The following is a 25,919-nucleotide window of genomic DNA, read 5'->3' on the forward strand; positions in this document are numbered from 1 at the left end:
CTGAATATTTCTGGGATTTTTCGGGACCTATTTTCTAGTATCCTGGAAAATCCCATATACCATCCAGAGACTTGAATATTTCTGGAAAACACCAGTAAAGGTATTTTTCAGATATATATTTGGACCAGATATATCTGAATGCACATCCCTAATAGCCATTTAAACCAAAATTTTAACAAGCCATTATATTGGAAACTTAGGATGGTGGTGCGGTTTGCACCACAGTAACACTCCAAATTTAATGCCAATCTAATACTGTTTAAAGGTGATGTTATAAATACTTCAGTTTTTATTCCCTCCCCACTTCCTTAGAGTTCAGTTGTATTTACAAAGCAGAAATAAAGCAACATTGTCTTTCGAAATAATGAAGTGCTTCCCACTAACTTCACAAACGTAGAACATTCTATGCCTGCATGAGAAAGAGAGAACAGATGAAATATTAAGCAGATTAGCTTGTTCTTAGTTTATCTCTCCTATTTTGTTATGCAGAATCAAAGACCATAATACTATGTGTGTTACTAAAACTATATCATTAGATTGAGTTTGCAAGCCAACTACAAAACACACTCACACTGTAAACAAACTAACCACGCAGCCCACAAATACATAATTCACCTTTATCTAGTCTAAGACGAGCTTATCCATGATACATATTTCACAATAGAGATAAGACAGTTTAATATGGTAATAGCTGTAAGAATCATTTGATTTTGGTTGTTTGACTTAATTGTTATGGTAAATGCCAATGTCCTTTATTTCTCCTGTGGGACAGCTCTAAAAGTGATACAAGCACTGGACTTCCGTAGAATGCAAAGCCCTGCAAATTAAACATTCTAAGGGGTTTATTGACTTTATATCTTTCAGTAAGCAAATCCCAAACTGGCCTGCAGATCTTCCCTTTAGAAATATTTATAACACTGTTGTAAGGCACACTATAGTCTAATTTAACTCAAAATGTTCTGTAAGCACTAAATGATAAATTTTAACCTTTAACTCCAGTTTCTTAAATATTTTCTGTCATCTGCATAATTTGCAATCATGATTGCATCTTTTTCATATTCAGGGTATTATATGTTCAATTATTTGCTTTAAAGGAATGTTTTTTTGAAGATGCAATGCTTACTTTTTATTCTTAAAATGAGATTTGTTCAAAAATACTGAACACTATTATCCAAGACAGCTCATTAATTAAAAGCCATCCAGTTTCAAGGAACAGTTTGAAGGGAAAAGAAACTTATACACAACAGAAATGAACAACTATACAAGACTGATTAAAATGATGATTGATGTTAAGATCAAATTACTGGTAAATGTATGAGACTTGGTTGTGTCCAGTGAACCTTGAGTGGTGTGCTGGTTGTGGAAGGAGACTCACTGGCAGATACGTCTCTGCTCCTGCTGCAGCGCACCACATTCTTTGAAATGCTGCCCCCAGGGCTCAGTAGATACTGAAAACTGTTAACCAGTTGGTGAAAGTGACCTTCCACTGGCAAAAAACAAGTACTTCTCCTACCAAAATATATCTCCAGCCTCCCCATAGGAATGCAAAGGATTTCAAACACAATGGGATGGGCCCAGACAAAATTTACCAATGACAGAAAGGAACTTTCCTGCCTTCACCTTTCCACTGCAGTCCATTGATCTCCATGAACCCTGGGGAATACGGGGACCCTAAGGAATGATGTGATGGGGAGTTTGCAGTAGGAAGGGAGACTCAGTGAAAGTTGCCCATTTAGTTAAGATTCGACCCAAGGGACAAAAATAGTGCAGAACAGGGAGAGGCCATAGAAATCTTTCGACATAAGAAAAGCCCTACACAACTTGCTATAGATGTTACATTTGTGAAAGCACTAGACCCCCTCTTTATAATGTTCCGTTTATATTACTCCACCAAGCCCGGTAATTCTTCACTCTGTCGTGCTCTAACCAGTGGCTCTTCATCTTCACTGTCACGAAAGAAGACAATGACAACCATTTGGACTGGTTTCTCCTCAGATAGCAAAACTGGACATTACTCTCCTTCTGCAGCCACAGAATTGTATTATAATCACACTATCACCAGCCAAAACTAAATAAACTGGGGAAAAATATTTCAGGTCTGAACAAGTTGACAACCCACACATCTGTCATTGGGCAGTTTTTTCTAGATCCTAAATATGTTCCATTTGGAAAGGAATGATTTCAGTAATAAATTGTAGGATTACAACTGTACCCAAGTGTTTTAGTTTTTAAAGCCACCTGACATTCAATCTATATTGATACATAATATTTGGCTGTTTTTGCAAATGATTATTCCAGTGAAGCAGGGTTTGTTTTTTTATTCACAGTGTCCAGAATATTTATATCAGATAAAATGGGACTGATGTGAAATTAACTTGTGTGCTAAATAGAATATTCTTACTCCTGATTATCTTGATTCCAGCAACAGCAGTACTTTTTCAGGGACAGAGCTATTACAGAAATGCCTGAGGTATTCTGAATGCTATTGAATAAATGCTTGCTTTTGCTGGAGTTTTAAATTACAAGAAGTCTAAGAAGCGGTTTGAAAGCAGAGCAGTGCAACAGTATGCCTCCCCAATCAAGAGCATGCCCACCCCAAGAAAAAAGTATGTTTGACTCAACATCCAGGATATGTTCTGTACTGCACTTTCCCCCCACTTCAAGCACAAGCAGTACTGTTCTGCGGCAAGTCACACACGTCTGTGAAGTGGCATTTCTGAAGGACATCTTTATAGCGGTTTTTCAGGTTGGCAAATGAAATGACCGTCTTCTTTGACCAAGGAAATTCCAGCAGTTTCTCATTGAGCAGGATCTGTACTTTGTACTCTTCCTTGGGAGACTGGACTTGATCACAATGGTAAAGCACGAAAACCAGGTTTGCAGCATAAGGGACGATTCGGCCACTACGAAATTTCCGATTCATATGCTTATGGTAGTTATTTGCTTTAAGAGGCTCGTTGTCCTTGAAGTAACCCATGAGAGCAAGGAGTGGTTGAAGGGTCTCTGCATGACCAAACTGGAGGATTGCAGGTGAAGAAATAGGCTTTGAACTAGAAAGCCAAAACAAAAGAATTAATCAAATTAATCCAGGTTATCAGCAAACTAGAATATAGTCAAGTACACTATTGTAAAACATTTGCTTCATGTTCAGAGAGCTGAAAAACAAAGATTAGCAGTTGACAAAAGTTTAGCCAACTGACCTGTGAAATATTGGCAAAATATTCTCAAACAATGGTCAACTATGCCAAGCTTTGTTTTGGAGCCAGTACTGGTTAGTGCTTGGATTGGAGACCATCAAGGAAGTCTGAGGTTGCCCTGCCCTGGATAGCCCAGGCGAGTCCAATCTTGTCAGATCTCAGAAGCTAAGCAGGGTCAACTCTGGCAAGTACTTGGATGGGAGACCTCCTTGAAATACCAGCAGTCAGGAGGCAGGGGCAGGCTTTATTCAGCCACCTCTTGGAATATCCTCCAGGCCCCCAGTAGGGGTCAGTCACCAGTAGTGTTCCCTCTAAGCAGAGTTAGTGTGAGCTAGCTCAGTTTTTTAGCCTCCAGCTCACACATTTTTGTCTTAACTCAGGAAGGAGGGCTCCAGAGCAAAATAATTTATGCAGTAGGCCCAATGCTCCCTCTAAGCTGTGAAGTCTTGTGAGCAAAAATTCTACTTTGTGAGCTACTGGCATTAAAGTTGTGAGCGAGCAATTTGGCTACTGCATAAGTTAGTTTGCTCTGGGGCCATCCTTCCTGAGCTAAGACAAAAATGTGTGAGCTGGGGGCTAAAAAACTGTGAGCTAACTCACACTAACTTAGCTTAGAGGGAACTCTGGAGTAGCCAAATTGCTCGCTCACAAATTTAATGCCAGTAGCTCATAAAGTAGAATTTTTGTTCACAAGACTCCACAGCTTAGAGGGAGCATTGGTTACCAGAGGTCGCCATGACTTCCAGGTGCACACAGTCAGTCACCAGAGGTCACCATGATTTCCAGGTACACACAGTCAGTCACCAGAGGTCGCCATGACTTCCAGGTACACACACACTCACATGCACAAGCACACACATATACATATGAACAATTTAAAAAACTCAAAAGGAAGTCTGAGGTTGCTACATAGATACAAGCAATGGCAAATCACCTCCTGCCTTGAAAACCCTACAGAGTCACCTTAAGCTGGCCACAACTTGATGGCACTTTCACCACCAAGAGAATTATGCTAATTTTTCAAAAACAATGATCTAACAGAATGGTCCAGAGTCCAGTTCACCACAGAAGCTCTGCAGATGACAGCTCTCTTCCCCACAGCAAATGCAATAGACTGTGATAGCCCCAACTTCTGGGCATGTAATCTGTACCGTTGCCATGCCTGCTCAGATGTTTTTGGTTCACGTAAACACTGTGGTCTTGTTATGAGATATCTTGCATTTACAGACAACAAGAGAAACTAGGCCATGTAGTTTATTGAGAATAGAGGGAAAACAGAAACAGGTTCAGAGAACAAGGGGCAAGCGCATGCGCGATCCGACTCCTTACCGGGCTAGGGACCAAGGAACTCCTGCCCCTTTTCCACCTGATGACTACAGAAGGCAGTACCGAAGGCAGACATTTGCATATGGGGAACATTCTGGACTTCATAAAATATTTATTCAACTTATCACCTATACTGAAAGACCAATTCAAACTACTGTTCTGTTCAGTTACAAACCATTCCTGTGTTTGCTGAATTTACACTGAAGTACTTGTCTGGCTGCTTCACCTTGACAGATGGTGGCCACGTCTTTCCATAATGCACTGACACAAGATATCCAAGGACCTGGGATCTCATGACTGGTGCCGATGGTATAGCAAACAAGTGGTGGCCACGCCCTTCCTTAATGGACTGACATAAGATTTCCAAGGACCTGGGATCTCATGACTGGTGCCGATGGTATAGCAAACAAGATGACCAATTCAAGGCACATTCAGATACTGTTATAAAAACACCGCCCCATTTTATAACTCACCACTGAGACTGTTGTAATCTGCTTCTCTCTGAAGCATTTTCAGACTGTATACTTAAATAATATTCTTTAACTAACTATTGCTTTTAAGTATAAGTTTTCCAGATACTGGCCTTTTTCACTTGGACTTTTCAGAAGCTGCTCCTAAGACACTCAGCCTTTAAAGCAGATTTCTACCAATAGTTAGAAAACTGGTAACAGTTGCTGAATAAGCTTTTACCACTTTTTTTTCTACTATAGGTTGCAGTAGAATTCACCAGTTAACAGACAGGCATGATAAGACTTTGGAATGAATGACACAGTATACAATATACCTGAGCTGCAATTTGGGTGGAATTCACATTAAGAAAAGCTTAACACACAGCTGAACTAACCAGTGTGGCATAGTGATTAGAGTATCCACACTTTGCCATGGAAGTTTGCTGGGTGACCTTGGGCCAGTGACACGCTGTCAGCCTAACATACCTCACAGGGTTGTTGTGAGAATGAAGTAAATAAATACAAATAACTTTAGGAATTCACAAACTTAGGACTTTATCACCGTTAAATTAAAAAGGTTACTCAGTACTTCCAGTAGGTACTGATAAACATAAAAACAGTAAAGCAGCAAGCTAGGGTCACTGAGCCCGTGCTGCGGGGAGGGCGGGGTATAAATTGAATAAAATAAATAAATAAATAAAATATAAGCAGAAGCCTCTTTGCCCTTCCAATTAATCCGTAATGCTGAAAATGCCATGAAGTAGACTAATTTGACCTTTTAAGACTGGCCACATGCATCAGTGGACCCTACCAGGCCTACTATCATACACTTCATGCTAGAAACCATGAACATTTGCAAACAAACTACATGTAGGGCAATTTTAAAGAAGCACTTTAAACCACTGTACTGGGATACAGCAGAGTCCTACAGGATAGTTTGAGGTCTGACAACTAACCACACCACCTTAAGCAACATTATACCTTTCTAGACTTCAACAGACTTAGAAAGATGCAACTGTGCTTAGGATGGCACTGTAAGTCCTATCTCACCAAAGCTTTTCCACAAGGAAGCGCAGTGTGAAGCTGTACCAATATCCTACTTCCAGAGCTGGCAACAAAACATACATGACGACATGAAGGCAGTTAAGTGGAGAATTCTCAAGTTTAATGAAAAACACCCTTTGAAGTTCCCCTTTAGTCAGACCATCTATATATTAGCTCTGTGCCTGCTTACCTGAAAGCCTTTGCCCTCAATCACCTCTGCTATGTTGGTACAACGTTTGACACACATGCATCCTTGCAGGATGACATGACAAGCCACTGTTTAGGAATAATTAGGCTATTGGACAATTCTATGCAGCACAGGTACAGCTAAAAGCTCTGGTTCTTTTACTGGAGTAGAAAGCAGTAATGAAACTAGATCAACACAGTAGTGCACCTAGGGTGAGAAATCAGAACCGAGGTTCATCCAGCAAGATATCTGGCAGCGTCTCAAGCCTAGAAGCATGAACTGCTCTCCCTCCCTCCCTCCCTCCCCTAAAACTATCAGTATGAACAAATCTCTGTCCTTTCCATTTAGGCAAAAGGTCATGTTTAATCATCCCTTCCACTGACTGTCATACCCACAAATGATGGGAGAATATGACTGGCTTACCAAGAAGGCGTTTCTCACAAGCATGAACTCAGTAATAATGCCTGACACTCTACTGAAGTTGGGTGGTTTGTGCAACACAGTATAGCATTAAATTACAAGTATCTGAAGAAAAACTACCGAAAATATACCAGAGTCATGGCTGTGCTTTAAGCAGTATAACTTTTCATTTCTACTTTTAAGAAGCATATACCAGGGACAGTCAAGTGCACAGATTACCTCACCAATTGTTTGGAAATCCTGCATCTTATCCCTTACTACTAAATCTTGAAGAGCTGCTACTAGTTAGTAGACTAGACTGATGGACCAATCTGAAATTTATGTGATTGTTGACTTGGTATGATGGAACCCGCCCTGAGCTTGCTAGGCGGGAAGGGTGGGATATAAATAAAATAAAATAAATCAGAAGGAAGCAGCTTCAAATATCCATAATCAAGGAATGTATTTGGTCAGCTCCAACAGTAAGGACTCTACTATTTCTTCAATTCTTGAAAATTCTTTCGAGAGACCATTATGTGTTGTCACCTCATCCACTTCCAGTATTTATTAACATTCAGTGTAAATATCCCTGCCCCAAAATCTTCTGCTGATTTTCATATGGTACAAAGTATTGTTACTTTCTAATAGCCACTGATAAGAGTAACCAACAGAGTAAATTGTAGCTATTGTGATTACCATCTCTTCTTTTGGACTGAATGAAAGGAACGCTTTAGCTGGCACTTCCTGTTCTGGACAAACATTAGAAGCCATTGTTCCACCGTATTTACTCAAATGAAAGACTAATTATTTTCCCAGATAAGCCATTAAAAAAGAGGAGGTTAGCTTACGTTTGCACAGAGTTCTGTCTGGTAATAATTGGGGGAGGGGGAAGTTTATAGTAGTTTAAGGGAGTCATCTTACATTCAGGGACATCTTCCTTTTAAGTAAGTAAAGACTTGGTGGAGGTCATTGGAGCCCCCCCCCATTCCCTGTTATGGCTCAGTGCACTGACTGCATACATTTCCATGTGCTAAGGATGGGGAGAAATCCTCTGCACAGATGTGCACTACCCATGTGCGAAGGACTAGATGCTACTAAAAAATAATAGCGTATTGAGAATGATTACCCTTATCATCAAGATGCTGGTTAACCGTCCAAAGTGCCAGGGAAGGGATGGGATAAAAATGGAAATGAATGAATGAATGAATGGATTCCTTGGCCACACAGGCTTCCAATCATGTTAGTGTCTATCCACGTCCAAGCAATTACGCAAAGGGACAAATTCATAGACATGTTCTGGCATTATTCTAAGTGTTCAGGGAATCCTTGACACATTCCTATCAGGAAAAATAGGTGTACACGTATCCTTAGAGTAGCATTTCTTCTCTGATGCCCATAAGCCCTCTAATTGGTACCAATTTCCATGCATAATTAGCAAGCGTGCAGAAGGCACTATCCTCAGGACTGAGCATAGGGAGAAAGTGCTACTAGATGGGAGGCTTTTAAACCATCAGATGGAAGTAGATAAACATGAGGTATTTGTTCCATGCCACCTTTGCCCCAGGTTCTCTCTAATAAAAAAGAGCTCTGCTTGCCATAATAGGTTGTTGTTGTAAGCTTATTAATACTTTCTCACATCTCCATTTCACTAAAGTTGAAATCCTATACTCTGTGAATGTTTGCACAATGTCACACAATACCATCCTACTTGCCATTCAGATATCAGCAAGTTTTCTAGCACAGGTGCTAATCATTACGCATGATGTTTTTCTTGAACCTCGTGTATATTTACAGCTTACATATTGTTGCATACCCAGGGAAGTCCGTGCATGTGGTCGGGTCAACACGTGGTCAGGCGAAGGGCCCGAGCTTCATCTCCAAAGACAATAGCCAGAACGGATCCTAGCGCGCACCTATCAGGAGGCTGGGATCCTAGAAGGGACCTATGGGTGCACTGTAAATACCCTATCACGGGTGTGTGTGTGTGGTGTGATTTGGGAATATAAGCCGGCCCACGAGCCGGTTAAAACATCTCAAGATCTTAATGTAACTAAATAAAGTATGAGCTGTAATCACTCTCCAACACATCAGCCTCAGTACTTTATACATATAATAGGTAAGAAGTGTCTTTATGATTCTGCATATTCTGTTCTGCAGTGTCTGCATGTTCAAATATGACTTGTTCATATTTGAACATTCTGGAACTCAGAGTGTAGCAATCCTCCCGGCTGGATCCAAGTTAAACAACAAACAAACAAAAGAACTTGTTTTCAATCTCAGCATGAAGTTTCAAATTTGGGTGTAGCTGAACACTTCCTCCCCCAGAGGTTAAACTGTGATATAATTTAGGAATGTTTTTTAGGTGGCGTAATCTAAGTGATTTGTGACCATCCAAGTGCCCAATAAAAATACTAAATTCCTAAAGGTAAAGGTTCCCTTTCTCGAAAGCCAGTCGAATCTGACTCTAGGGTTGCGGTGCTCATCTCCGTTTCAAAGCCGAAGAGCCAGCGCTGTCCAAAGACGTTTCCGTGGTCATGTGGCCGGCATGACTAAACACCAAGACGCACGGAACGCTGTTACCTTCCCATCAAAGTGGTACCTATTTATCTACTTGCAATTTCTTGCTTTCGAACTGCTAGGTTGGCAGGAGTTGGAACTAGAGACGGGAGCTCACTCCGTCATGCGGCACCCGGGTCTCGAACTGATCTATCACAGCCTGCAGTTCAGCATCTTAACCACTTGAGCCACTGCAGCTCCTAAACACACCTAAATTAATACATACATATATCTCTCTTTCCACAGTACTGACTTACAGTAAGGAGTCTGATAAATAAAATGGTATTCCCTTCCAGTTCTTAAGGAGAATGTTGTTTCTCTCTTACACTTTTATTACTTTAAGTGACTTCTCACCCAGCACTTCCCTGCTAACAGGACCGCTTCCTGGCAGTGGTTTGCATTAGACACTGTAGGATAAAGGAAGCCTGCTTAAGCAATTTTACCTGCAGCACATCCTGAAATACTTCAGGCGAGAAATCTTGTTTAGGCATTAATCATACCTTCAAGCTGTTGAATAAATATTTGAACTTGTGACCAAATACCTTGTGAAAAAAGGGCTCATGTACCTCTAAACAGTATGAAGGAAAAAATTTCAGTAGCTGTAGCAGGTTCATACAGGAGTAAGAATCTGCACCTTTCCCCCCCTTCAATTAATTTTTTTTATTAATTTCAAACTCTTACAAGTTATTTACAAATTGTTCTACAACAAAAAGTAAATTTAACATTTTTTGATAGTGGTTTTCCACAAATTGCCAATCCTATTATGCTTCTACTTCATAGATAAATTATAATCTTTATCCAGTAGAATTGGCGCGCCTAAGTTAATATTCCTGCCTCTCAAAATTGCTCCAGTACAATTACACTTGTAAACTCTATCTCCCATAATTTCCCTTTAAATCTCCTTATTTTATAACATGTGCTCTATATAGATTTCATTTCTAAATCATTATAATGATGGGTTACAATAACGTAAAATAAAAAATACAAACTGAAAATATATTTCTCCATTTCTTAGCTCTGCTCTCTTAGATCTTTACTACATTCTATTCCTCTTCTTCAAACTGGAGCTCTTCTAATTGGCGTTCCCTCACCTGATACTCCGGAGCAATTCCGGAGAAGACTCTCAATGGAGTCTTGCCCATTGGGGAGGTGTGGGGGGTTGTCCCAATAGCCCTACCCACGTGCTCCCCTACACTTTATGTTCCAGGTTGCTTTGCTTAGGGGGAAATATATAAGGCAAAAAGGGGAAAGAGACAGGGAGAGAGAAGAGAAAAAAAATAACTATAGCTGCAATCTCCTCCAGTGTATGTCTTTACAGTCTTTTGGTGTGTTCATCTTCTTTTGCTTGTCAGTTCTTAGACTCCTAGCCTGAGTCCAATTCCAACGCCTTCAGAAGCTCTTCGCTGGATATTAAGTCATAAGCTGTGAGTCTTTTTCCTTGGTACGTGACCGATATATGTCCAAGCAGAAGCCAAAGATACCTGAAGTTCTTCTCTGCAAGCTTTTGTGCAATTGGGCGCATATTTTTCCTAGCATTTAATATTTCAAATGGGATATCTGGATATAGCTGAACCAAAGTGTCCTCAAGCTTTAGACCTTCCTAGCAATTTCCAAGAGGTTACTCTTAGTCTTTGTGTCTTTAAGATCTGCCACAATATCAGGTACGAGCCCATTCGGGGAGGGTTTACACAGCAGCATTGTTTACCACTGGCCCAGGAAGCTGTATAATTCCTTCTAACCACTGGTTTAAAGCAACAGTAAGGTCCTTATTTAATTCAAAGTTCAAAGAAATTCGATGGAATTTCACATTAGTTTCCCATGATTTAGTTTCTAACAGCATTAGCTTGCTTTTCACCCAACCTTCAAAAGGTTTTGATTCAGCTATTTCTTTAGAGTTCTTTTGCATACCAGCAGCTGCTATCTCTGCCTTCTCCTGAGTTTCCTGCAGCTTTTTATTTTATTTTTTATTTTTATTTACATTTATATCCCGCCCTCCTCGCCATTCAGCAGGCTCAGGGCGGCTAACAACATATATAAAAATACATGAAAATTCCATTAAAACTGTCAATCAATATGAAATCATACAACTTATATTAAAAGATGGCGAATCTTCTGATATCGGCTGTCAATTGAACACTGTCCACCGCCTCATGCCCAGCTATAAAGCCTTGGTTGGTGACGCCATTGGTACTGTCGGTGCCAATAATGGTACAGTTGTTGGCACAGCTTGGTAATCAAGCAAAGGCCAGTTGTTGACACAGTTGGTAATCAGGTGGTAATCAGACCAGGGCCATGCGATTGAGGTGGCACCCTACTTAAAAGCCTGGCGGAAGAGCTCCGTTTTGCAGGCCCTGTGAGGTCCCACAGGGCCCTGATGTCTTCTGGGAGCTCATTCCACCAGTGAGGGGCCGCCACAGAGAAGGCCCTGGCCCTCGTTGTAACCAACTTGGCCTCTTTAGTGTGACTGCACGGCTCTGCTGTCGCTCCATCCCCCGAATCTGCACCTGTTGAAATTCCTTCTTCTACATAGCTAATAAAGACCAAGCAGCCCTAACCTCCTTTGCAAACTGGCACCTAATTGACAAATACAGGCTAACTGCAGTAATATTACAAAATGTGTATGTCACAGAGGCAAAATGAAATTAAAATTGAAGAGAAAGAACAAGCTACATAGTTACAGTAGTAAGAAAAATGTAACTCTGATGAAGCAACTACATGGTTTAACTATGCCCAATGATAATCTAGGTCAAAAGGTAAGCAAAGTTATATCAGTAACATCTCAAACCTTGATTCACAACTAGGTTCACAAACTGAAGTACAAAGATAAAAAGATATAGCCATGGCCTCAATGTTACTAACACCCAACCAGGGGTCATTTCGTAGAAAAGGAGGTGCAGGAGCTCATTAGCATAACTCATTAGCATAACTTATTTGCATATGCCTCACCCCCTGACATCACCGGAAGTGTGTCAGAAGGCAACACCCACCGCTCAGGCTCCACTGGACTTTTTTGGATTGCCAGCTATTTGGGGGGACGACAACGACATACAGATCTGTCTTCGCAGAGGAGGGAGGGGGGAGAGCTTGTACCTGAATAAAACTTGGTCTTAAAAGTGTCACTGAGGGGCTGGGGGGAGCTCTGCAACTTACCTGGCTGCCTTTTGCTCTGACTGAGGGCTGCTGAGAGCAGGGGGTGGGGCTTGTTGCATGTGCCCGCCCCCTAGGCTCTTTACTCCCGGAGCTCTGCTCCTGTGCGCTCCAGCAGGAAATGACCTCTGCACCCAACTATAACCATGTTCAGTAATAGTGGGCAGGACGTGCTTCCAAATAAGTACACTTAGGACTGCAGCCCAAATCAGCTTTATAAAAGAGAGCTTAAAACAATCCATGTATACCTAGAGATGGACCCTCGTTTAGTTTTCCTATGCATGGAAGAAAATTAAATACAGCCTAAAATCATGAACTCTACTGCTGTTAATCGGGATCTCACAACTCTGTTCTTATCATCTTAACCTCTTAGGAATGCTATGATCATCCAACACTCACTTCTTGAGGGTAAAGAAGTGCTTACTCTTTGGTCAAGCAAACAGAAAGTAGAAAAGGCAATGAAGTTGCTTGCACCAACTTTCTTTTAATGTTTTGTGCTTATACTGCCATCAGCTGCTAAGAGATGGAACTACACTATGGATCTTGGTCACTTTGAACACAACAGACAGCTCAACACATTCAATCAACACGCAAGGGCACATTTAATACTGTCACGAACGAGAACATGTGGGTCTACCCTCCCCCAGCGCACCCATAGCACACATACACCTTACTTTTTACTCTCTGCTACAGCCTGGTCCAAATTTGTGATGATATCCTGGAAAAGAATGCAGCTGGCACGACTGTTTATCTCATATCCGTATCCTCTCTTCCAGTATTGCTTTAGATCATTCAGATATTCAAGTACCTAAAATCATACATTAAATGCTTTGTCACATAAAAAGGGATTTGTTTTTTTGTGTTTTCATCTGATTCAATACACAGTGTAAGGACAGGCAACGAATGGACCAAGGAATTGATCTGTCTGTAGCATAACCCTATCCCCATCTGTGGTACAGCCTCCTTTTTAAAATCCCCCTTGCTGCCCCACTACACTTAGGAACCAGAACTTTGGTAGAGTCCTCACTTTCTACTCCTCAGTGTCAACACAAGCCAGGCACAACAAATGAACAACCAAAACCCCTTTGTTAATTATTATAATATCGGGGGGGGGGGGGGGAGAAAGTTATAGAAGCATTTTTCTTGTCTTTTGGAGTTAGTGAAGCTAAAGGGGAAGACTCTTTCAGAAGTCTCCTCTATTGCTATTCATAATGGGGAGAAAGGAGTTGCTTGTGCAAGAGAATGAGATGTGTAGTCTATGTTGCTGACTTTTCAGACTGTGTAGAATTCAAAGTGTGTGCCCTGTTTAACATAGTTGCCAACTAGGCACTTAAACCAGTAAACACATCTTTAAAATGTGGACTGATAACAGCCAGGTATTTATGTATATTATTTCTGTCATCCATACTCAAGATGACTGACTGAGGAAGGCTCCCTAAACTACCATAAAAAATGTCAAAAAAGTGAAAGGCCAAATTTGCACATATAAGTATTGGGCATCATCCAGATGCAACAGGGCATTTGGGTTTGGGGGGGCTCTTTCACTCTAAAATGTTCATGGAGGCTGGTGATCCATGGGTCCAGAGGAAGAGCTACTTGTATTGTTGGAGGTAGGGATTCACATGTTTACATATTCCCTAGTCAGCACACACACAAACACTTCTGCGAATAGTAAGCTAGCCTGTCAAGACAATAGTTAGATTCAATATGAGAGGTTGTAAACTTCTGTTGTAAGGTTTACAAGAAAAAAAATTCTAACATAGAAGATGAAGCCAATGCATATATAAGACATATTATCAGTTTGCTGCAAAGTATCATCCTGTTTTTGCTTCATTGTTTTCTACTGATGCAATATGGATTTCCATCACTATATCTGCTCTCTGTATCACATCTGTGTACTCATTTGGATTACAGTAATCCTAGTCCTAGTACACTGCTCATTAGGTGTCTCCTCATACTGAAAGTATCAGTCAACACTTTGCGTATTAGACGCCTCTTTGTATGGAACGTTACTGACTCACACTGTGTACGCTGCTCTGAGTCTCAGTAAGGAAGATGGAATATGAATACAGTAAATAAATATACATGAGGACAGCTGGTATGATGTAGTGGTTAGACTACAATCATGGAGATCCAGCTTATTTATTTATTTATTTATTTAAAGCGTTTATTAGCCACCTTTCTTCTTGCATGACTGAATTGACAGCTGATTATTTTTTTTTAATCAGTTTTGAATGGGGAAAAATGTGAGGATACATGCCCAAATACATTATGAACAAAACCTGTAAGCCAATCTAGAAGAAGCAGAAAAGAGTAAGAGTCCAGTAGCACCTTAAAGACTAACAACATTTGTGGTAGGGTATGAGCTTTCATGAGTCACTGCTCACTTCTTCAGATACAGCTAGAATGTGAGTCTGTCTGTCCTATCTATTGGAAAGTGGAGTGATTTCAGATGCCAAATGACATTCACAGGCAAATGGCAATAGAAGATGTGATATGCAGAGAGGTGGTAGGCGTAGAGAAATGAGCATTGGTAGTGAGACAGGAAACCTTGGTCTTGATTCATTCCAGATGGATGCATTGTCTTAAGCTTCATTATCAGTTGCAATTCAGCAGTCTCTCTTTCTAATCTCCAATCTAGAAGTCAGTACACAACAAGTTCTTTCTCAGGCATTCGCAAATGTACTTAACAAAGAAGCAACTACTTGAGATGAAGGAAATTTATCCATTGCTAATTGCACAATTTCGTGAAACAAAGCAGTAAATCTGTGTTGGAGCACTGAATTAGCAGAACACAGCACTTACCAGGGCATTTTCTCTACTAAACAGTAAACACCAGGGGCTGCTGATGTTTTTGATAGCTAGCTCAAACGAGCACGTGAAAAATGCCACCTGAACCAAATCTGTAGAAAAGACAAGCAACAGTTGACATTAAAATCACTTCTGTTTTGCCAAGGCAAACTATGCAATTAATTGTTAAACAAGTTAGATGCCCCAGGTCACCAAAAGCAAAGCTTATATGGAAATGGAAGTGCAACCACCACCACCACCTCAACCATACGTGAGACAGCTAAGCAAATGCAGAATGAGAGACAATATGGGAACAAGGTCACAAGGGAGACAATATGCAAGAACAAATGGATTCCTCCCTCATTCTACACTTTTTATCATCTTTGCAACTTGCTGCACTTGTAGAACTGTGGACACACAGACTACAGCTGCACTCCCAGGATTCACCAGGGCCATTGTTCACAACCTGGAATTCCTTTCCTCGAACTCCCCCCCAGCACAGCCACTGTCTACTCTACCTTCTTCTCACCTGCCCTAGCAACAGTTATTCAATTTACTATGCAATTCCAAAATGCAGCTAAGATCTCCTTTTCTCTTTAGGTTGACATGTCTGTGCAAGAGAAGACAGTGGTTCAACAGTTTGGGGTTTTTTTAATTCTCATCCTTTTTTTCAGAAAATTCAGATTTTCAGAAAATCTGAGAGTCGTCAACGGCGCGTTGACGGGCGGACGCTCGGCTTGCTCCGAGCCGCCCGAACCATGTTTGTTTTGTTTCGAGCCTCCTGGTCGTCGGGAGAGCTCGGCCAGCCCTCCCGGAGAGAGGGCTGGAGCAGAGGGTGGGGGGTTTTTTTGGCCCCTCCCGCAACTGGCAATGCGGGGGTGGTGGTGACCAGAACAGACCCGAAGCAGGAACGAACGGCCGGGAAAGAACATGGCTGTTTTTTTTTAACTTCTGGGACTATAAAAGGAATAGAGTGAAAGTACATTGTAAAAGAAAGGAAAAGATCAGCGCACGAGAAATTTTTGGAAAAAATTTGCTTTTGGACATTGGACTAATTACCCCAAGCAGCTAGCTCCAACGATGAAGAAAATGGCCGGGAATTGGACTGGAGCAGATATCACTTAAGAAGAAGGGGGGGTAAGAAAATTTCCATTGTTTGTGCTGCTATGAAGACAAACTAAAAAGCTTTGTGAAAATTGGGAGTCTGGAAAGATGAGAGAGAGCAAAAAAATGGAGGAGGAAATAGAGGGGGAGGAATTTGATCCAGATACACCAGTTGGAGACTTAACTTGGGAACAATTTTCAAACTTTTTGAGGAGAGAAATAAAACAAGCTGTTAAAATTGCCTGCAACACTCTAATGAAAGACTTCCAAAGTTCAGACCAAGATGAAAATACAAATGAAAAACAACTCCAGCAAGCCCAAGGATTTATAGAAGAACAAAGTGGTAATCATGAGAAGGTGAAAGAACTACAAAATAGTAACGTGATTGTAATGAAAGAAATGAACCAAAAGACAGATAAGCATAAGAGGTGTTTCATAAAAGGGAAGATAAGCTGTATTTTGGGGAAGGAGGTAACAAAAAAACTATGCCTGAAAAAGAAGGCGAGGGAGAAAAAGAACGTGAAAGGAAAGGCTTCGGTTAAGAAAATTAAAGTGGAAAAAAGAACGAGGACTGACCCTGTGAAAAATGGAAGATGTGGCTTTGAACTGGAGATTGGAGAATATAAAACTGCAAGACATCTGAGTGAAGTTCAGAGGGAAAAAGAATTGTTAGAAAGAGGGGGGGGGGAAAGGGAAAGACAAAAATTATGTTGGATGTTGTTGTGATTGTGGGTTTATGTTTGGGATACAAATGGTTTAAAAGGGAAAAAAATGGATCTTCTTAATGTGAAATTGGTATAAATGCAACTAATGGGTAATTGGATGGTCTGATTTATAGATGTTCTACTAATTTAGTCAAGGTTTTTCTTTTTTCTTTATTGTTATTTGATGAGTATGGATGGATTTAGGTATATAAATGGATTTTGGCTAGAATATATTTTTGGTATGGGGCAGGTGTTAACACAGAAGAGGGGCAGGGGTAAGGAACTTAGTAAACTAAGTAAAGCAGGAATAGTGGGGGGTTTGTTTTTGGTTTGTTTTTTGTTTTGCTTTATGTAGGTAAATATTGTCTTCCTCTTTATTGCTGGATTGAAGAGAATATAATATTTGAAAAGAGGGCCAGAAGGAGGTTTTTTTTTCTATAAGTAGTGGAAGTAATAAAATATTTCAAGTATAAATTAACCAAAATTATAAACGATATTTAAATGTTGGTATAGAGGGTTGATTAAGAGGTAGTATAGATTTTTTGTTTTTAGAATATAAAATAAATCTGAAGTATTAGTAAGAAATGAATTGTCAATCATATTAATTGTATGGTTTCCTAAAGTATATGGGTGTCTAAAGAGAAGGTGGAAATGTTTGAACAGGCATATTAACAAAATATTAGTAAATATTAGTAAAATGGAAAATAAATAAAGATAAGAGGGAGAGTGTGGTTATAAAATGTTAATGGTATATGTGGATCATTAGATATAGAGCGATTGTAAACAAATAAAAATAAAATCTTATCTTCTACGCAACACAAATAGGGAATGAGGAATTACTTATGCAATTAGATTCGCTTTAAAAAAAGCTGGTTTGATAGTAACATTATTGATACTAAAGGAATTGTAATTTAAATCTACTATAAATTTTGTTGTTAAAGTAATGTATAAAATCCTGTAATAGTGTTTTAAGCTACTGGATAGGGAAAGGATAAAGAGGAAATGAATGGAGTTATTAATCCAGTTTTTGGAATCTTACAATGTACACAAATATTTGTATATCCCATGGTGTGTTTGTTTGTCAAAAAACCAATAAATAGATTATGGAGAAGAGTCCCCCCCCCCCCGCTCCTGTAGAAAAATTCCCCCTGTTCTCGGTTGTCCACCTTGCAGATTTTTAGATCTCCACTGAGGAGGCACATTGAGAGTATACACTGCGTGTATTAAAAGGGGAACTTATTGTTCCTGTTGCTAGTTCCAATGGACAAAGGAAAAGGACACGAGATTCCAATCTGTAGCAAAGCCAGATGACAAATGACAATGAGAACATTTAACAGCAACAATATCCCATTTCATAATGTGGGGATTTTTTGTTAGATTATGCTAAAGATACCATGCGAGAAACTGAGCTTTGAGTATAGCAAGGTGTACAAAATCATTATCTGTAAGCTGAAATAGCCTGGAACTAAGGTATTGTTGGTAGATAAAGCAGTCATTTTGGGGGGTGCTGAGAGCCAAACTAGACATGATGGCATCTTGGAGGTGGCTACAAGAACACTGCTACCATTCTGAAACCATTTAAAAATACCCCAAGGACCCAATCCTGTATTAAAAGGGGAACTTATTGTTCCTGTTGCTAGTTCCAATGGACAAATGAAAAGGACACGAGATTCCAATCTGTAGCAAAGCCAGATGACAAATGACAATGAGAACATTTAACAGCAACAATATCCCATTTCATAATGTGGGGATTTTTTGTTAGATTATGCTAAAGATACCATGCGAGAAACTGAGCTTTCAGTGTAGCAAGGTGTACAAAATCATTATCTGTAAGCTGAAATAGCCTGGAACTAAGGTATTGTTGGTAGATAAAGCAGTCATTTTGGGGGTGGCTACAAGAACACTGCTACCATTCTGAAACCATTTAAAAATACCCCAAGGACCCAATCCTGATTGAGCCTTCCGTACAACACCCTTCCCCCCACCACACCTTTTCAAGGACTAAAACAGCCACATGTGCTGTCTCACTGCCAATGAGGTTATATTAAATTTACTCTTTGTCCAGTTACAAAATTTAACTGACTGCAGAATGTTTTATTAATTAATTGCTGGCTAGTTCTAAACTCTGGCTTTATTTTCCTCAATTTTACTACCTGGATTTCCTTTTTATGGAGTCTTAACATGTATTCTTGCCCGTCAATATTGTTCTACTTTGCTTGTTCTTGAGCTCTTGCAAGATGGCTGCACTGACCCCATAAGGGGCTTAAGAACAGCCCAGTGAGTAAGTGGCTGGAGTCTCTCTCCAAGGCACACAGGAGAGGCCCAGTGGAGAAACCGGATGTTGCAAACAGCCTCTCCTCTGTAGTTCTGAAGCTCCACAATCCCCTGGGCAGCCAGAAAGAGGTGTGAGGGATGAGCGAATTCCTGAGCTCTTGAGGGGACACCCTGAACCCCACATTAGTAGACAAACATCAGTGAATAAATATTTGTAAATAAATAAACAGTAAACATGGTCAATAGCAAGTATGTTCGTTAGCAGCTACTGAATTTGTTGGTAAAAGGCATATTTTGTAGTAAAGAAGCAATGCAGCAGTAAAATGCTCATGTGCACATTATGCAAAAAATTAATGGACGGGTTCCCATAGCATATCCTTTCTCTCCCCCCCCCCTTTTTGGGGGTGGTGGTGTCAAGTCAGAGCTGACTTATAGCAACCCTGTACAGTTTCCAAGGCAAGAGACATTCAGAGGTGTCCTGCCATTGCCTGGCTCCACATCATGACCCTGGTATTTCTTGGAGGTCTCCCACCCAAATACTAGCCAGGGCCAACCCTCCTTAGCTTCCGAGATCCGACGAGATCAAGCTCACCTGGGCTATCCAGGTCAGGGGCTGTATCTTTTCTACATCCCACTATTTTCCAGCCATCTGAAATGCCGCCATAAGTTCGCTCAATAGAATACAACTCTCTGCTCTCTCCAGCCTACTACCCAAGCACAAAGTAGAGATAAAACTAAAAGCTAATGGGTAAACGTGGCACGTGTGCATGCACAAACACCATGTGCATCATAATACACATCACTACTAAAAGAAAGAATGTCTTTCTTGGGTTCACATGAATCAACCCGTAAGTGGCGAGGAATAAACAAGGTACCACGTACAGGTATATACAGCTGTCTACTTGAACTTTTGAAAATGTTTAGATTTCAAGTCCAGGAGCACCTGAGAGACCAGCAAGAGTTTCAGGGAATGAGCTTTTGAGAGTCAAAACTCCCTTCGTCCAGACTCTAAGGTGCTCCTGGGCTCAAACCTGACTGTTCGACTGCAGACCAACACGGCCACCCTCTGGAAGTTTGGAAACATGTTAACATTTATTCACACGATAGCAGAATTCAGCTGGCGAATACAGGCAACTTAGCGAGATCGATGAGAGCATTACCTGCATTTAACTGATCCGCTTGTAGACATAATTTATCCGCAACTCTCTCTATCACTTCCTTCATCTCAGGACCTGTTTTGAAGTCATCCAGTTCATGCATAGCTTCCTTATTGTTTTCCACGTCTCTTACAAATTTTTCGCACAGGTCAAAAAATCTCATTAATGTGTCATTAATTTTAATGTCTCCCAGCATAGCCGCTGAAAATGAAAAAAGAAAATGCTTGGTTAATTCTTCCCACGTAAAACTCCAGAATCATTAAACTGCACAGAAAGTCCAACTTATGCCCGGTTACCACAGTACATTAAAAAACAAAATCAGTACATGCATGACTACATTAAAGCAAAGTTTTTCAGCTTTTTCATACTAACTACTCTGGATCATAAATTGTTTCTAGTATTTTGTATCCAAGAATTGGGGTGTGTGTGTATATACACGCGCACACATATACGGATATCTATTAATCCTGAACATGGGGATATATATATATGAACAGATATCTATTAACCCTGAGGCTCCACTGAGTTATCATGAACACCGAGAGAGAGAGAGACTTTTTTCTTTGCGACGACCATTTTACATGGGCACAGGACATCAAAGCTCCACTTCAGAGACCTGGAGTCTCTCACATTAAACCAAAGAGATTTCCTCCTTTCTCTCCTCTGAGAAATGCTCTGAACATGTACAATCTCTAGAGACTGAGTCCAGTTATGATTAATTAACAATCAAACCAAGTGTATCAGGAGTAGTGTAATGTCAGCAGAACCAATGTGGGGGAAAGCACAGGTCCAGATTCCTGCTTGCCATGAAACTCTCTGGGTGGCATTGGACTATTGTCTCTCAAAGAAGAAGAAGATGAGAAGGAGGAGGAGGATGGATTTATACCCTGCCCTTCACTACCTGAAGGAATCTCAGAGCGTTTTACAATCCCTTCCCCTCCCCACAACAGATACCCTGAGAGGTAGGTGAGGCTGAGGGAGCTCGTGAGAGAACAGCTCTGAGAGAGCCATGACTGACCCAAGGTCACACCAGCAGCTGCATGTGGAGGAGTGGGGAATCAAACCCGGTTCTCCCAGATTAGAGTCTGCACTCCTAACTACTATACCAAACTGGCACCTAGAAAGGTTGTTGCGAAGCTAAGAGTGAGGGAGTTTGAACCATCAGGGAGTATGCCACCCTGTGCTCCTTCGAGACAGGATAAAAAACAAAATAACCCCACAAAGGTGAAACTTTCACAATCCTATTCTCAACAGGCGTAAGGTTTTGCATTCCACCCCAGCCTATGATTAACACTCCCCCACATGACACTGAAAAAATCCTGTCATGCCAGTTCAAAGAAAATGTACGTGTAGCTTGCCGCTTTTTGATCAATAAGACCTCAGTGCCCTTTTCTCTCTTTTCTTTTAATAGTCAACAGTTGGGATGTCAGCAAAGATCCAGTCAACTATTTTGATAAAGGAGCTGCACGTGTAGCTTGCCTCTTTTTGATCGATAAGACCTCAGTGCCCTTTTCTCTCTTTTCTTTTAATAGTCAACAGTTGGGATGTCAGCAAAGATCCAGTCAACTATTTTGATAAAGGAGCTGCACGTTTAGATATGATGGGTAATGTTTAGTCACAAACACTTTGCTTTTGAACCTGTATATATATTTACGCCTGCAACAAAACTTCTAAAAATTGGACCATATACCTGAGAAATCTCATCTCTGCTGCAAGCTGACTTGCAGCAGTCATTCACAGTTAATCATTGCTGTGCCAAAATAGCAACTGAGCATCTGCAGAGAGTAAAGGCAGCATGGTCTCATTTTCTCTATCTATTCCTTTTTTTTTAATTAAAGGAAGACAGCAATGGGGTTAAGGATAATTTGAAAGGGGGAAACCCTGAAAGAGAGAGATGGCATTACTATCTGGAATTACCAATCAGTCATTCACTCAGGTTTAATGGAAAATCTAGATGTTGTGGGTAGCTCACTGCAACCAATGTTCCCTCTAAGCTGTGAAGTCTTGTGAGCAAAAATTCAATTTCATGAGCTACTGGCATTAAAGTTGTGAGTGAGTGATTTGGTTACTGCATAAACTAGTTTGCTCTGGAGCCATCCCTCCTGAGCTAAGACAAAAATGTGTGAGCCAGAGGCTAAAAAACTTTGAGCTAGCTCACCTTAACTCAGCTTAGAGGGAACAGTGACTGCAACCCAGTGTTTTCCTCCCTTGTAATGATTTAACATGCAATTGTGCTAGGAAGCTGTCCAGTAACAGCCAAAGGCATAATTGGTAGTCTCTCAGAGCTGATGTCTCTTTACCTGGTAATCCTTCCCTTCTGGTTTCAGTGCAATGACTGGCTATATTCCTACCTGAATAGTCTTGCACTGCCCATTGCCCTTTTTAAGATTGTAACAGTTATATTCTGCTCAGGATATGAACTGCTCTGTGTAGTACAGGGAAAAAATTAGAGAGAACACTGGATGGGAGGGGGATAAAGACTTACAGTATTGGGGGGGGGTTGTAGTCAAAGTAATTGCTCATTTTAGAAATGATCCTATACCCCTGCCATTAGGATAAGTATAAAAAGCAACTGCTTTGACATCAAATACAAAAGCCCCCTTTTCTCCATGGAACAAAATGATTCACAAACAAGGCAGAGCATCGGCAGTAATGAGGCTGTAAAAGATGCACACTACAAAAGAAAAATTGCAAAGCCTTTACTCGACAGGATGTACTTCCCAGTAAACATAGAGCAGAATTTTTTTCAAGGGGCAGCCTTTGGTGGATGTTCAATAAGGAATGTAACACTTTCTAACACAGTGGCATTTTAAAGACTAACAAAAACCTGTTCCAGTTATTTAAGGTGCCGCTAGACTTCTGTTTTATCTCGCCTCTACACAGCAACCCGGCCGCCTTATGTGAAATATGTATTAGGAGTTGCTCGGAGCCATGATTTTAGCTCGGCTGAGGGCGGAAAACGAGCGAGTGAGCAGCACAAACAAGGTTGGAAGGAGCCACAGGTTCCCGGAAGAGAAACCAAGGCGGAGGGCGCAGGGCCGCGAGAGAAGCCACTCACGATTGCTTTCCAGCGTGGGCGCCTGCTGCTGCTGCTGCTGCTGCTGCCCGTGGAGCGCCCGATACAGGCCGTCCCTGAAGGCTTCGCTGCTGTTCACGCACCGGGACTTGTGGCTGGAGATGAAGACGAAGCGGCGCTGCGGGGCCAGGAGGCCGGGGAAGCGGGCGGCCAGGCGGCGGGCTAGCAGGCTCATGTCGTGGCGCCCGCGCTCGGCCAGCAGTCCGTCCATCTCCTCGCGGTACCACATGGCCCACCAGTCCAAGGCCAGGGAGGCGGGGCAGCTGCCATTCCTCTGCCCGACCAGGCTGTGCAGCCGCGCCAGCTTCTTGATCTGGCCGCGGGTGGGGAAGCGGGTGCCGTGGCGGATGACGGCGTGGAGCCGCAGCGGCGTGCAGGAGGCCGCCGGCAAGGGGAAGCCCGGCTGCGGCGGCCCCAGCGACAGCGGCTCCCGCAGGAGGTGCGGGTTGGCGGTCTCGTAGCGGGATTTGGTGCCGAAGTAGGGGCTCAGCCGCCCCGCCGCCGACTCCTGGCCTTCCCCTTCCGCCAGGAGCGCCACCAGGCACAGCAGCCGCCACCGAAAGCATCCCGCGCAGCGCGACATGGAGCCGGGGAGCATCTTCCTGGCGGCGCGGGAAGCTCTGGGGGAGAAGCGCGACGGCGACGCCTCTCGCGTCTCTGATTAGGAGAGGAGGGAACCACCTGGCCGCCCAGCGACCCGCCCCGGCCGAGAGAGCGAAGCTGGAGCGCCGCGTACGCAAGGGCCGCCTGCCCTTTCCCCGGCAGAGGCGGCGCGCGCGTTTTGTAGCGAGGGGCCAGATCAGGCACGAGGTGTTCATTGGACGAAGGACAGACTTGGGGGGAGTGCGGCGAGTGCCTGGATTGGAGGCGGCGAGCCAAATAATTGAACGGCCCGGGGGGGGGGGGGTAACTGGACTGGAGTAACACCGCAGGGGGTTGCAGCGGATTCAGCCGACATAGTCTCGATTGCACCGGAGAAAACAGGCACCAAGACAAGGCGGACCTGGTTTGGGGCAGAAAGGCGCGCGGCTTGCACTACAGCGCTGTTTAACAGCCCTGGCGGCACCCCAGCTGTCTTTCAGACCAACTACAATATTTTCTGTATTTTATTTATTTGTATCCCGCCTTTGTCCCCAAGGAGGACGCAAAGCGGTTGAACATCATTCTGCTCTCCTTCATTTTATCCCCAAAACAACCCTGGCAGGGATGCCAGCCTCCAGGTGGGACTTGGGGATCCCCTAGAATTACAGCGCATCTCCAGAAATCAGTGCCCCTGGAGAAAACAGATGCTTTGGAGGGTGGACTCTATTGGTATTGTACCTACTGAGACCTCTGTCTCCCCCCTCCCCCTCCCCAATCCCCAGGAGTTTCCCAACCTGGATCTGGCAACCTTACCCCCACACACCCCGCTGGTGGCCAGGGGGGATCAGTCAACCCTAGCGAGTTTCCATGGCACGGTGTTTCCCAGATCCTAGTCCAACCCTCCAGCCACTCACTACACCATGCTGGCTATAAAATGACACAAAACAGCGTACAAAAGTTAAAGAGCTCTCCCGAATTTTTCCTCAAGCTGGATGTGTTCAAAGAAAGGGGAGAGAAACTAAAAATACAGAATACCGCTGGGATCGCTGGGGTTTTGTAACCCACCTCGATTGCAAAGTGGAAGTAACAACGCTGGGCAGCTGTTAGCCGCAGCCTTTCGCTTTGCCACAATGTGGGGAATTACTATGGGCTGTCTTAGTATAGGCAGCATAATTTAACTAAAATTAACACGAAGTCAGGTCTGAGTTACAGCATCGGTCTTTGGAACTATCGTGGTAGGCCCCCTGCTGTCTAAACACAGCTAAGGTCCTGGGTTTTCCTGTCGTCTCCTTACAGGTGGCTGTCGCCTTTAGGTGGCAGTCTTGCGCGGGGAGGAGGGTGACGTCAAAGATAACAAGGAAGTCACGTCTCCAAGTAAGACGAATCTGGTTTTTAAAACGCTGTACGCCCAGCCCACACATTCTCCTGCCCTCATCTACAATGGCCGCCGCCTTTCATATTCAATACTCAAGTCATAGGTGCCCTGAAGCAAGATGGCGTTTGCCCTCTTAAGGCTAAGATGACTTGGCACCGTTAGGTTAAATAAAAGAGCCCGCCCCGCTGGCACCTTAAAAAGTAACAAAATTTAAAGACTAACAAAATTCCAGCAGAAGCTTTCATGAATCACAGTTTACTTCTTAATAATTTTTTAAACCCTCAAAGACAGGGAGAAGAATTCAACAGGAGCTGTTTAATGCTGCTATCAGCATTATCAGCGTGTCTTACCCTTTTAAGGTTTCAAGAGCGGAAGGCGAGTGGAGCTGCACGTGCTTCAGGAATCAGAGTTTCCATCTGACAGAATTCTTGAAATATGTTCTGTGCACCGTACTGGTCAGTTGGAGTTGCCAGCTCCAGACTGGGAAATTCCTGGAGATTTGGGGTTGGAGCATGGGGAAGGCACAGTTTGCAAGGGGAATAATGGTGCAGA

At 42.4% G+C, this 25,919-nt stretch overlaps 1 protein-coding gene across 1 annotated transcript; it reads right to left on the reverse strand.

Annotated features, from left to right (window-relative positions):
- Window positions 1-1,335: 1,335 nt before the first annotated feature.
- MINPP1 (multiple inositol-polyphosphate phosphatase 1) lies at window positions 1,336-24,104 on the reverse strand. The gene is made up of 5 exons (XM_015422657.1): window positions 23,393-24,104; window positions 20,338-20,535; window positions 15,111-15,208; window positions 12,980-13,113; window positions 1,336-3,050 (listed from the first exon to the last, which is right to left on the reverse strand). The coding sequence occupies exons 1-5, from the start codon at window positions 24,006-24,008 to the stop codon at window positions 2,660-2,662; spliced, it is 1,437 nt and encodes a 478-aa protein (XP_015278143.1). The 5' UTR covers window positions 24,009-24,104; the 3' UTR covers window positions 1,336-2,659.
- Window positions 24,105-25,919: the final 1,815 nt, after the last annotated feature.

Source organism: Gekko japonicus, unplaced genomic scaffold (assembly GCF_001447785.1).
Source record: "Gekko japonicus isolate JY-2015 unplaced genomic scaffold, Gekko_japonicus_V1.1 scaffold2125, whole genome shotgun sequence".
Lineage (NCBI taxonomy): Eukaryota > Metazoa > Chordata > Lepidosauria > Squamata > Gekkonidae > Gekko > Gekko japonicus.

Bases quoted from the DNA above. Each gene is read 5' to 3' on its own strand.
- MINPP1 (XM_015422657.1), bottom strand. From the start codon at position 24,008: ATGCTCCCCGGCTCCATGTCGCGCTGCGCGGGATGCTTTCGGTGGCGG. The intron at 20,536-23,392 runs GTGAGTGGCTTC...TTTCATTTTCAG, and splicing joins GCCCACGCTGGAAAGCAATC to CGGCTATGCTGGGAGACATT. The intron at 3,051-12,979 runs GTAAGGTGTATG...TTGGCTTTCTAG, and splicing joins GCTGTAGCAGAGAGTAAAAA to TTCAAAGCCTATTTCTTCAC.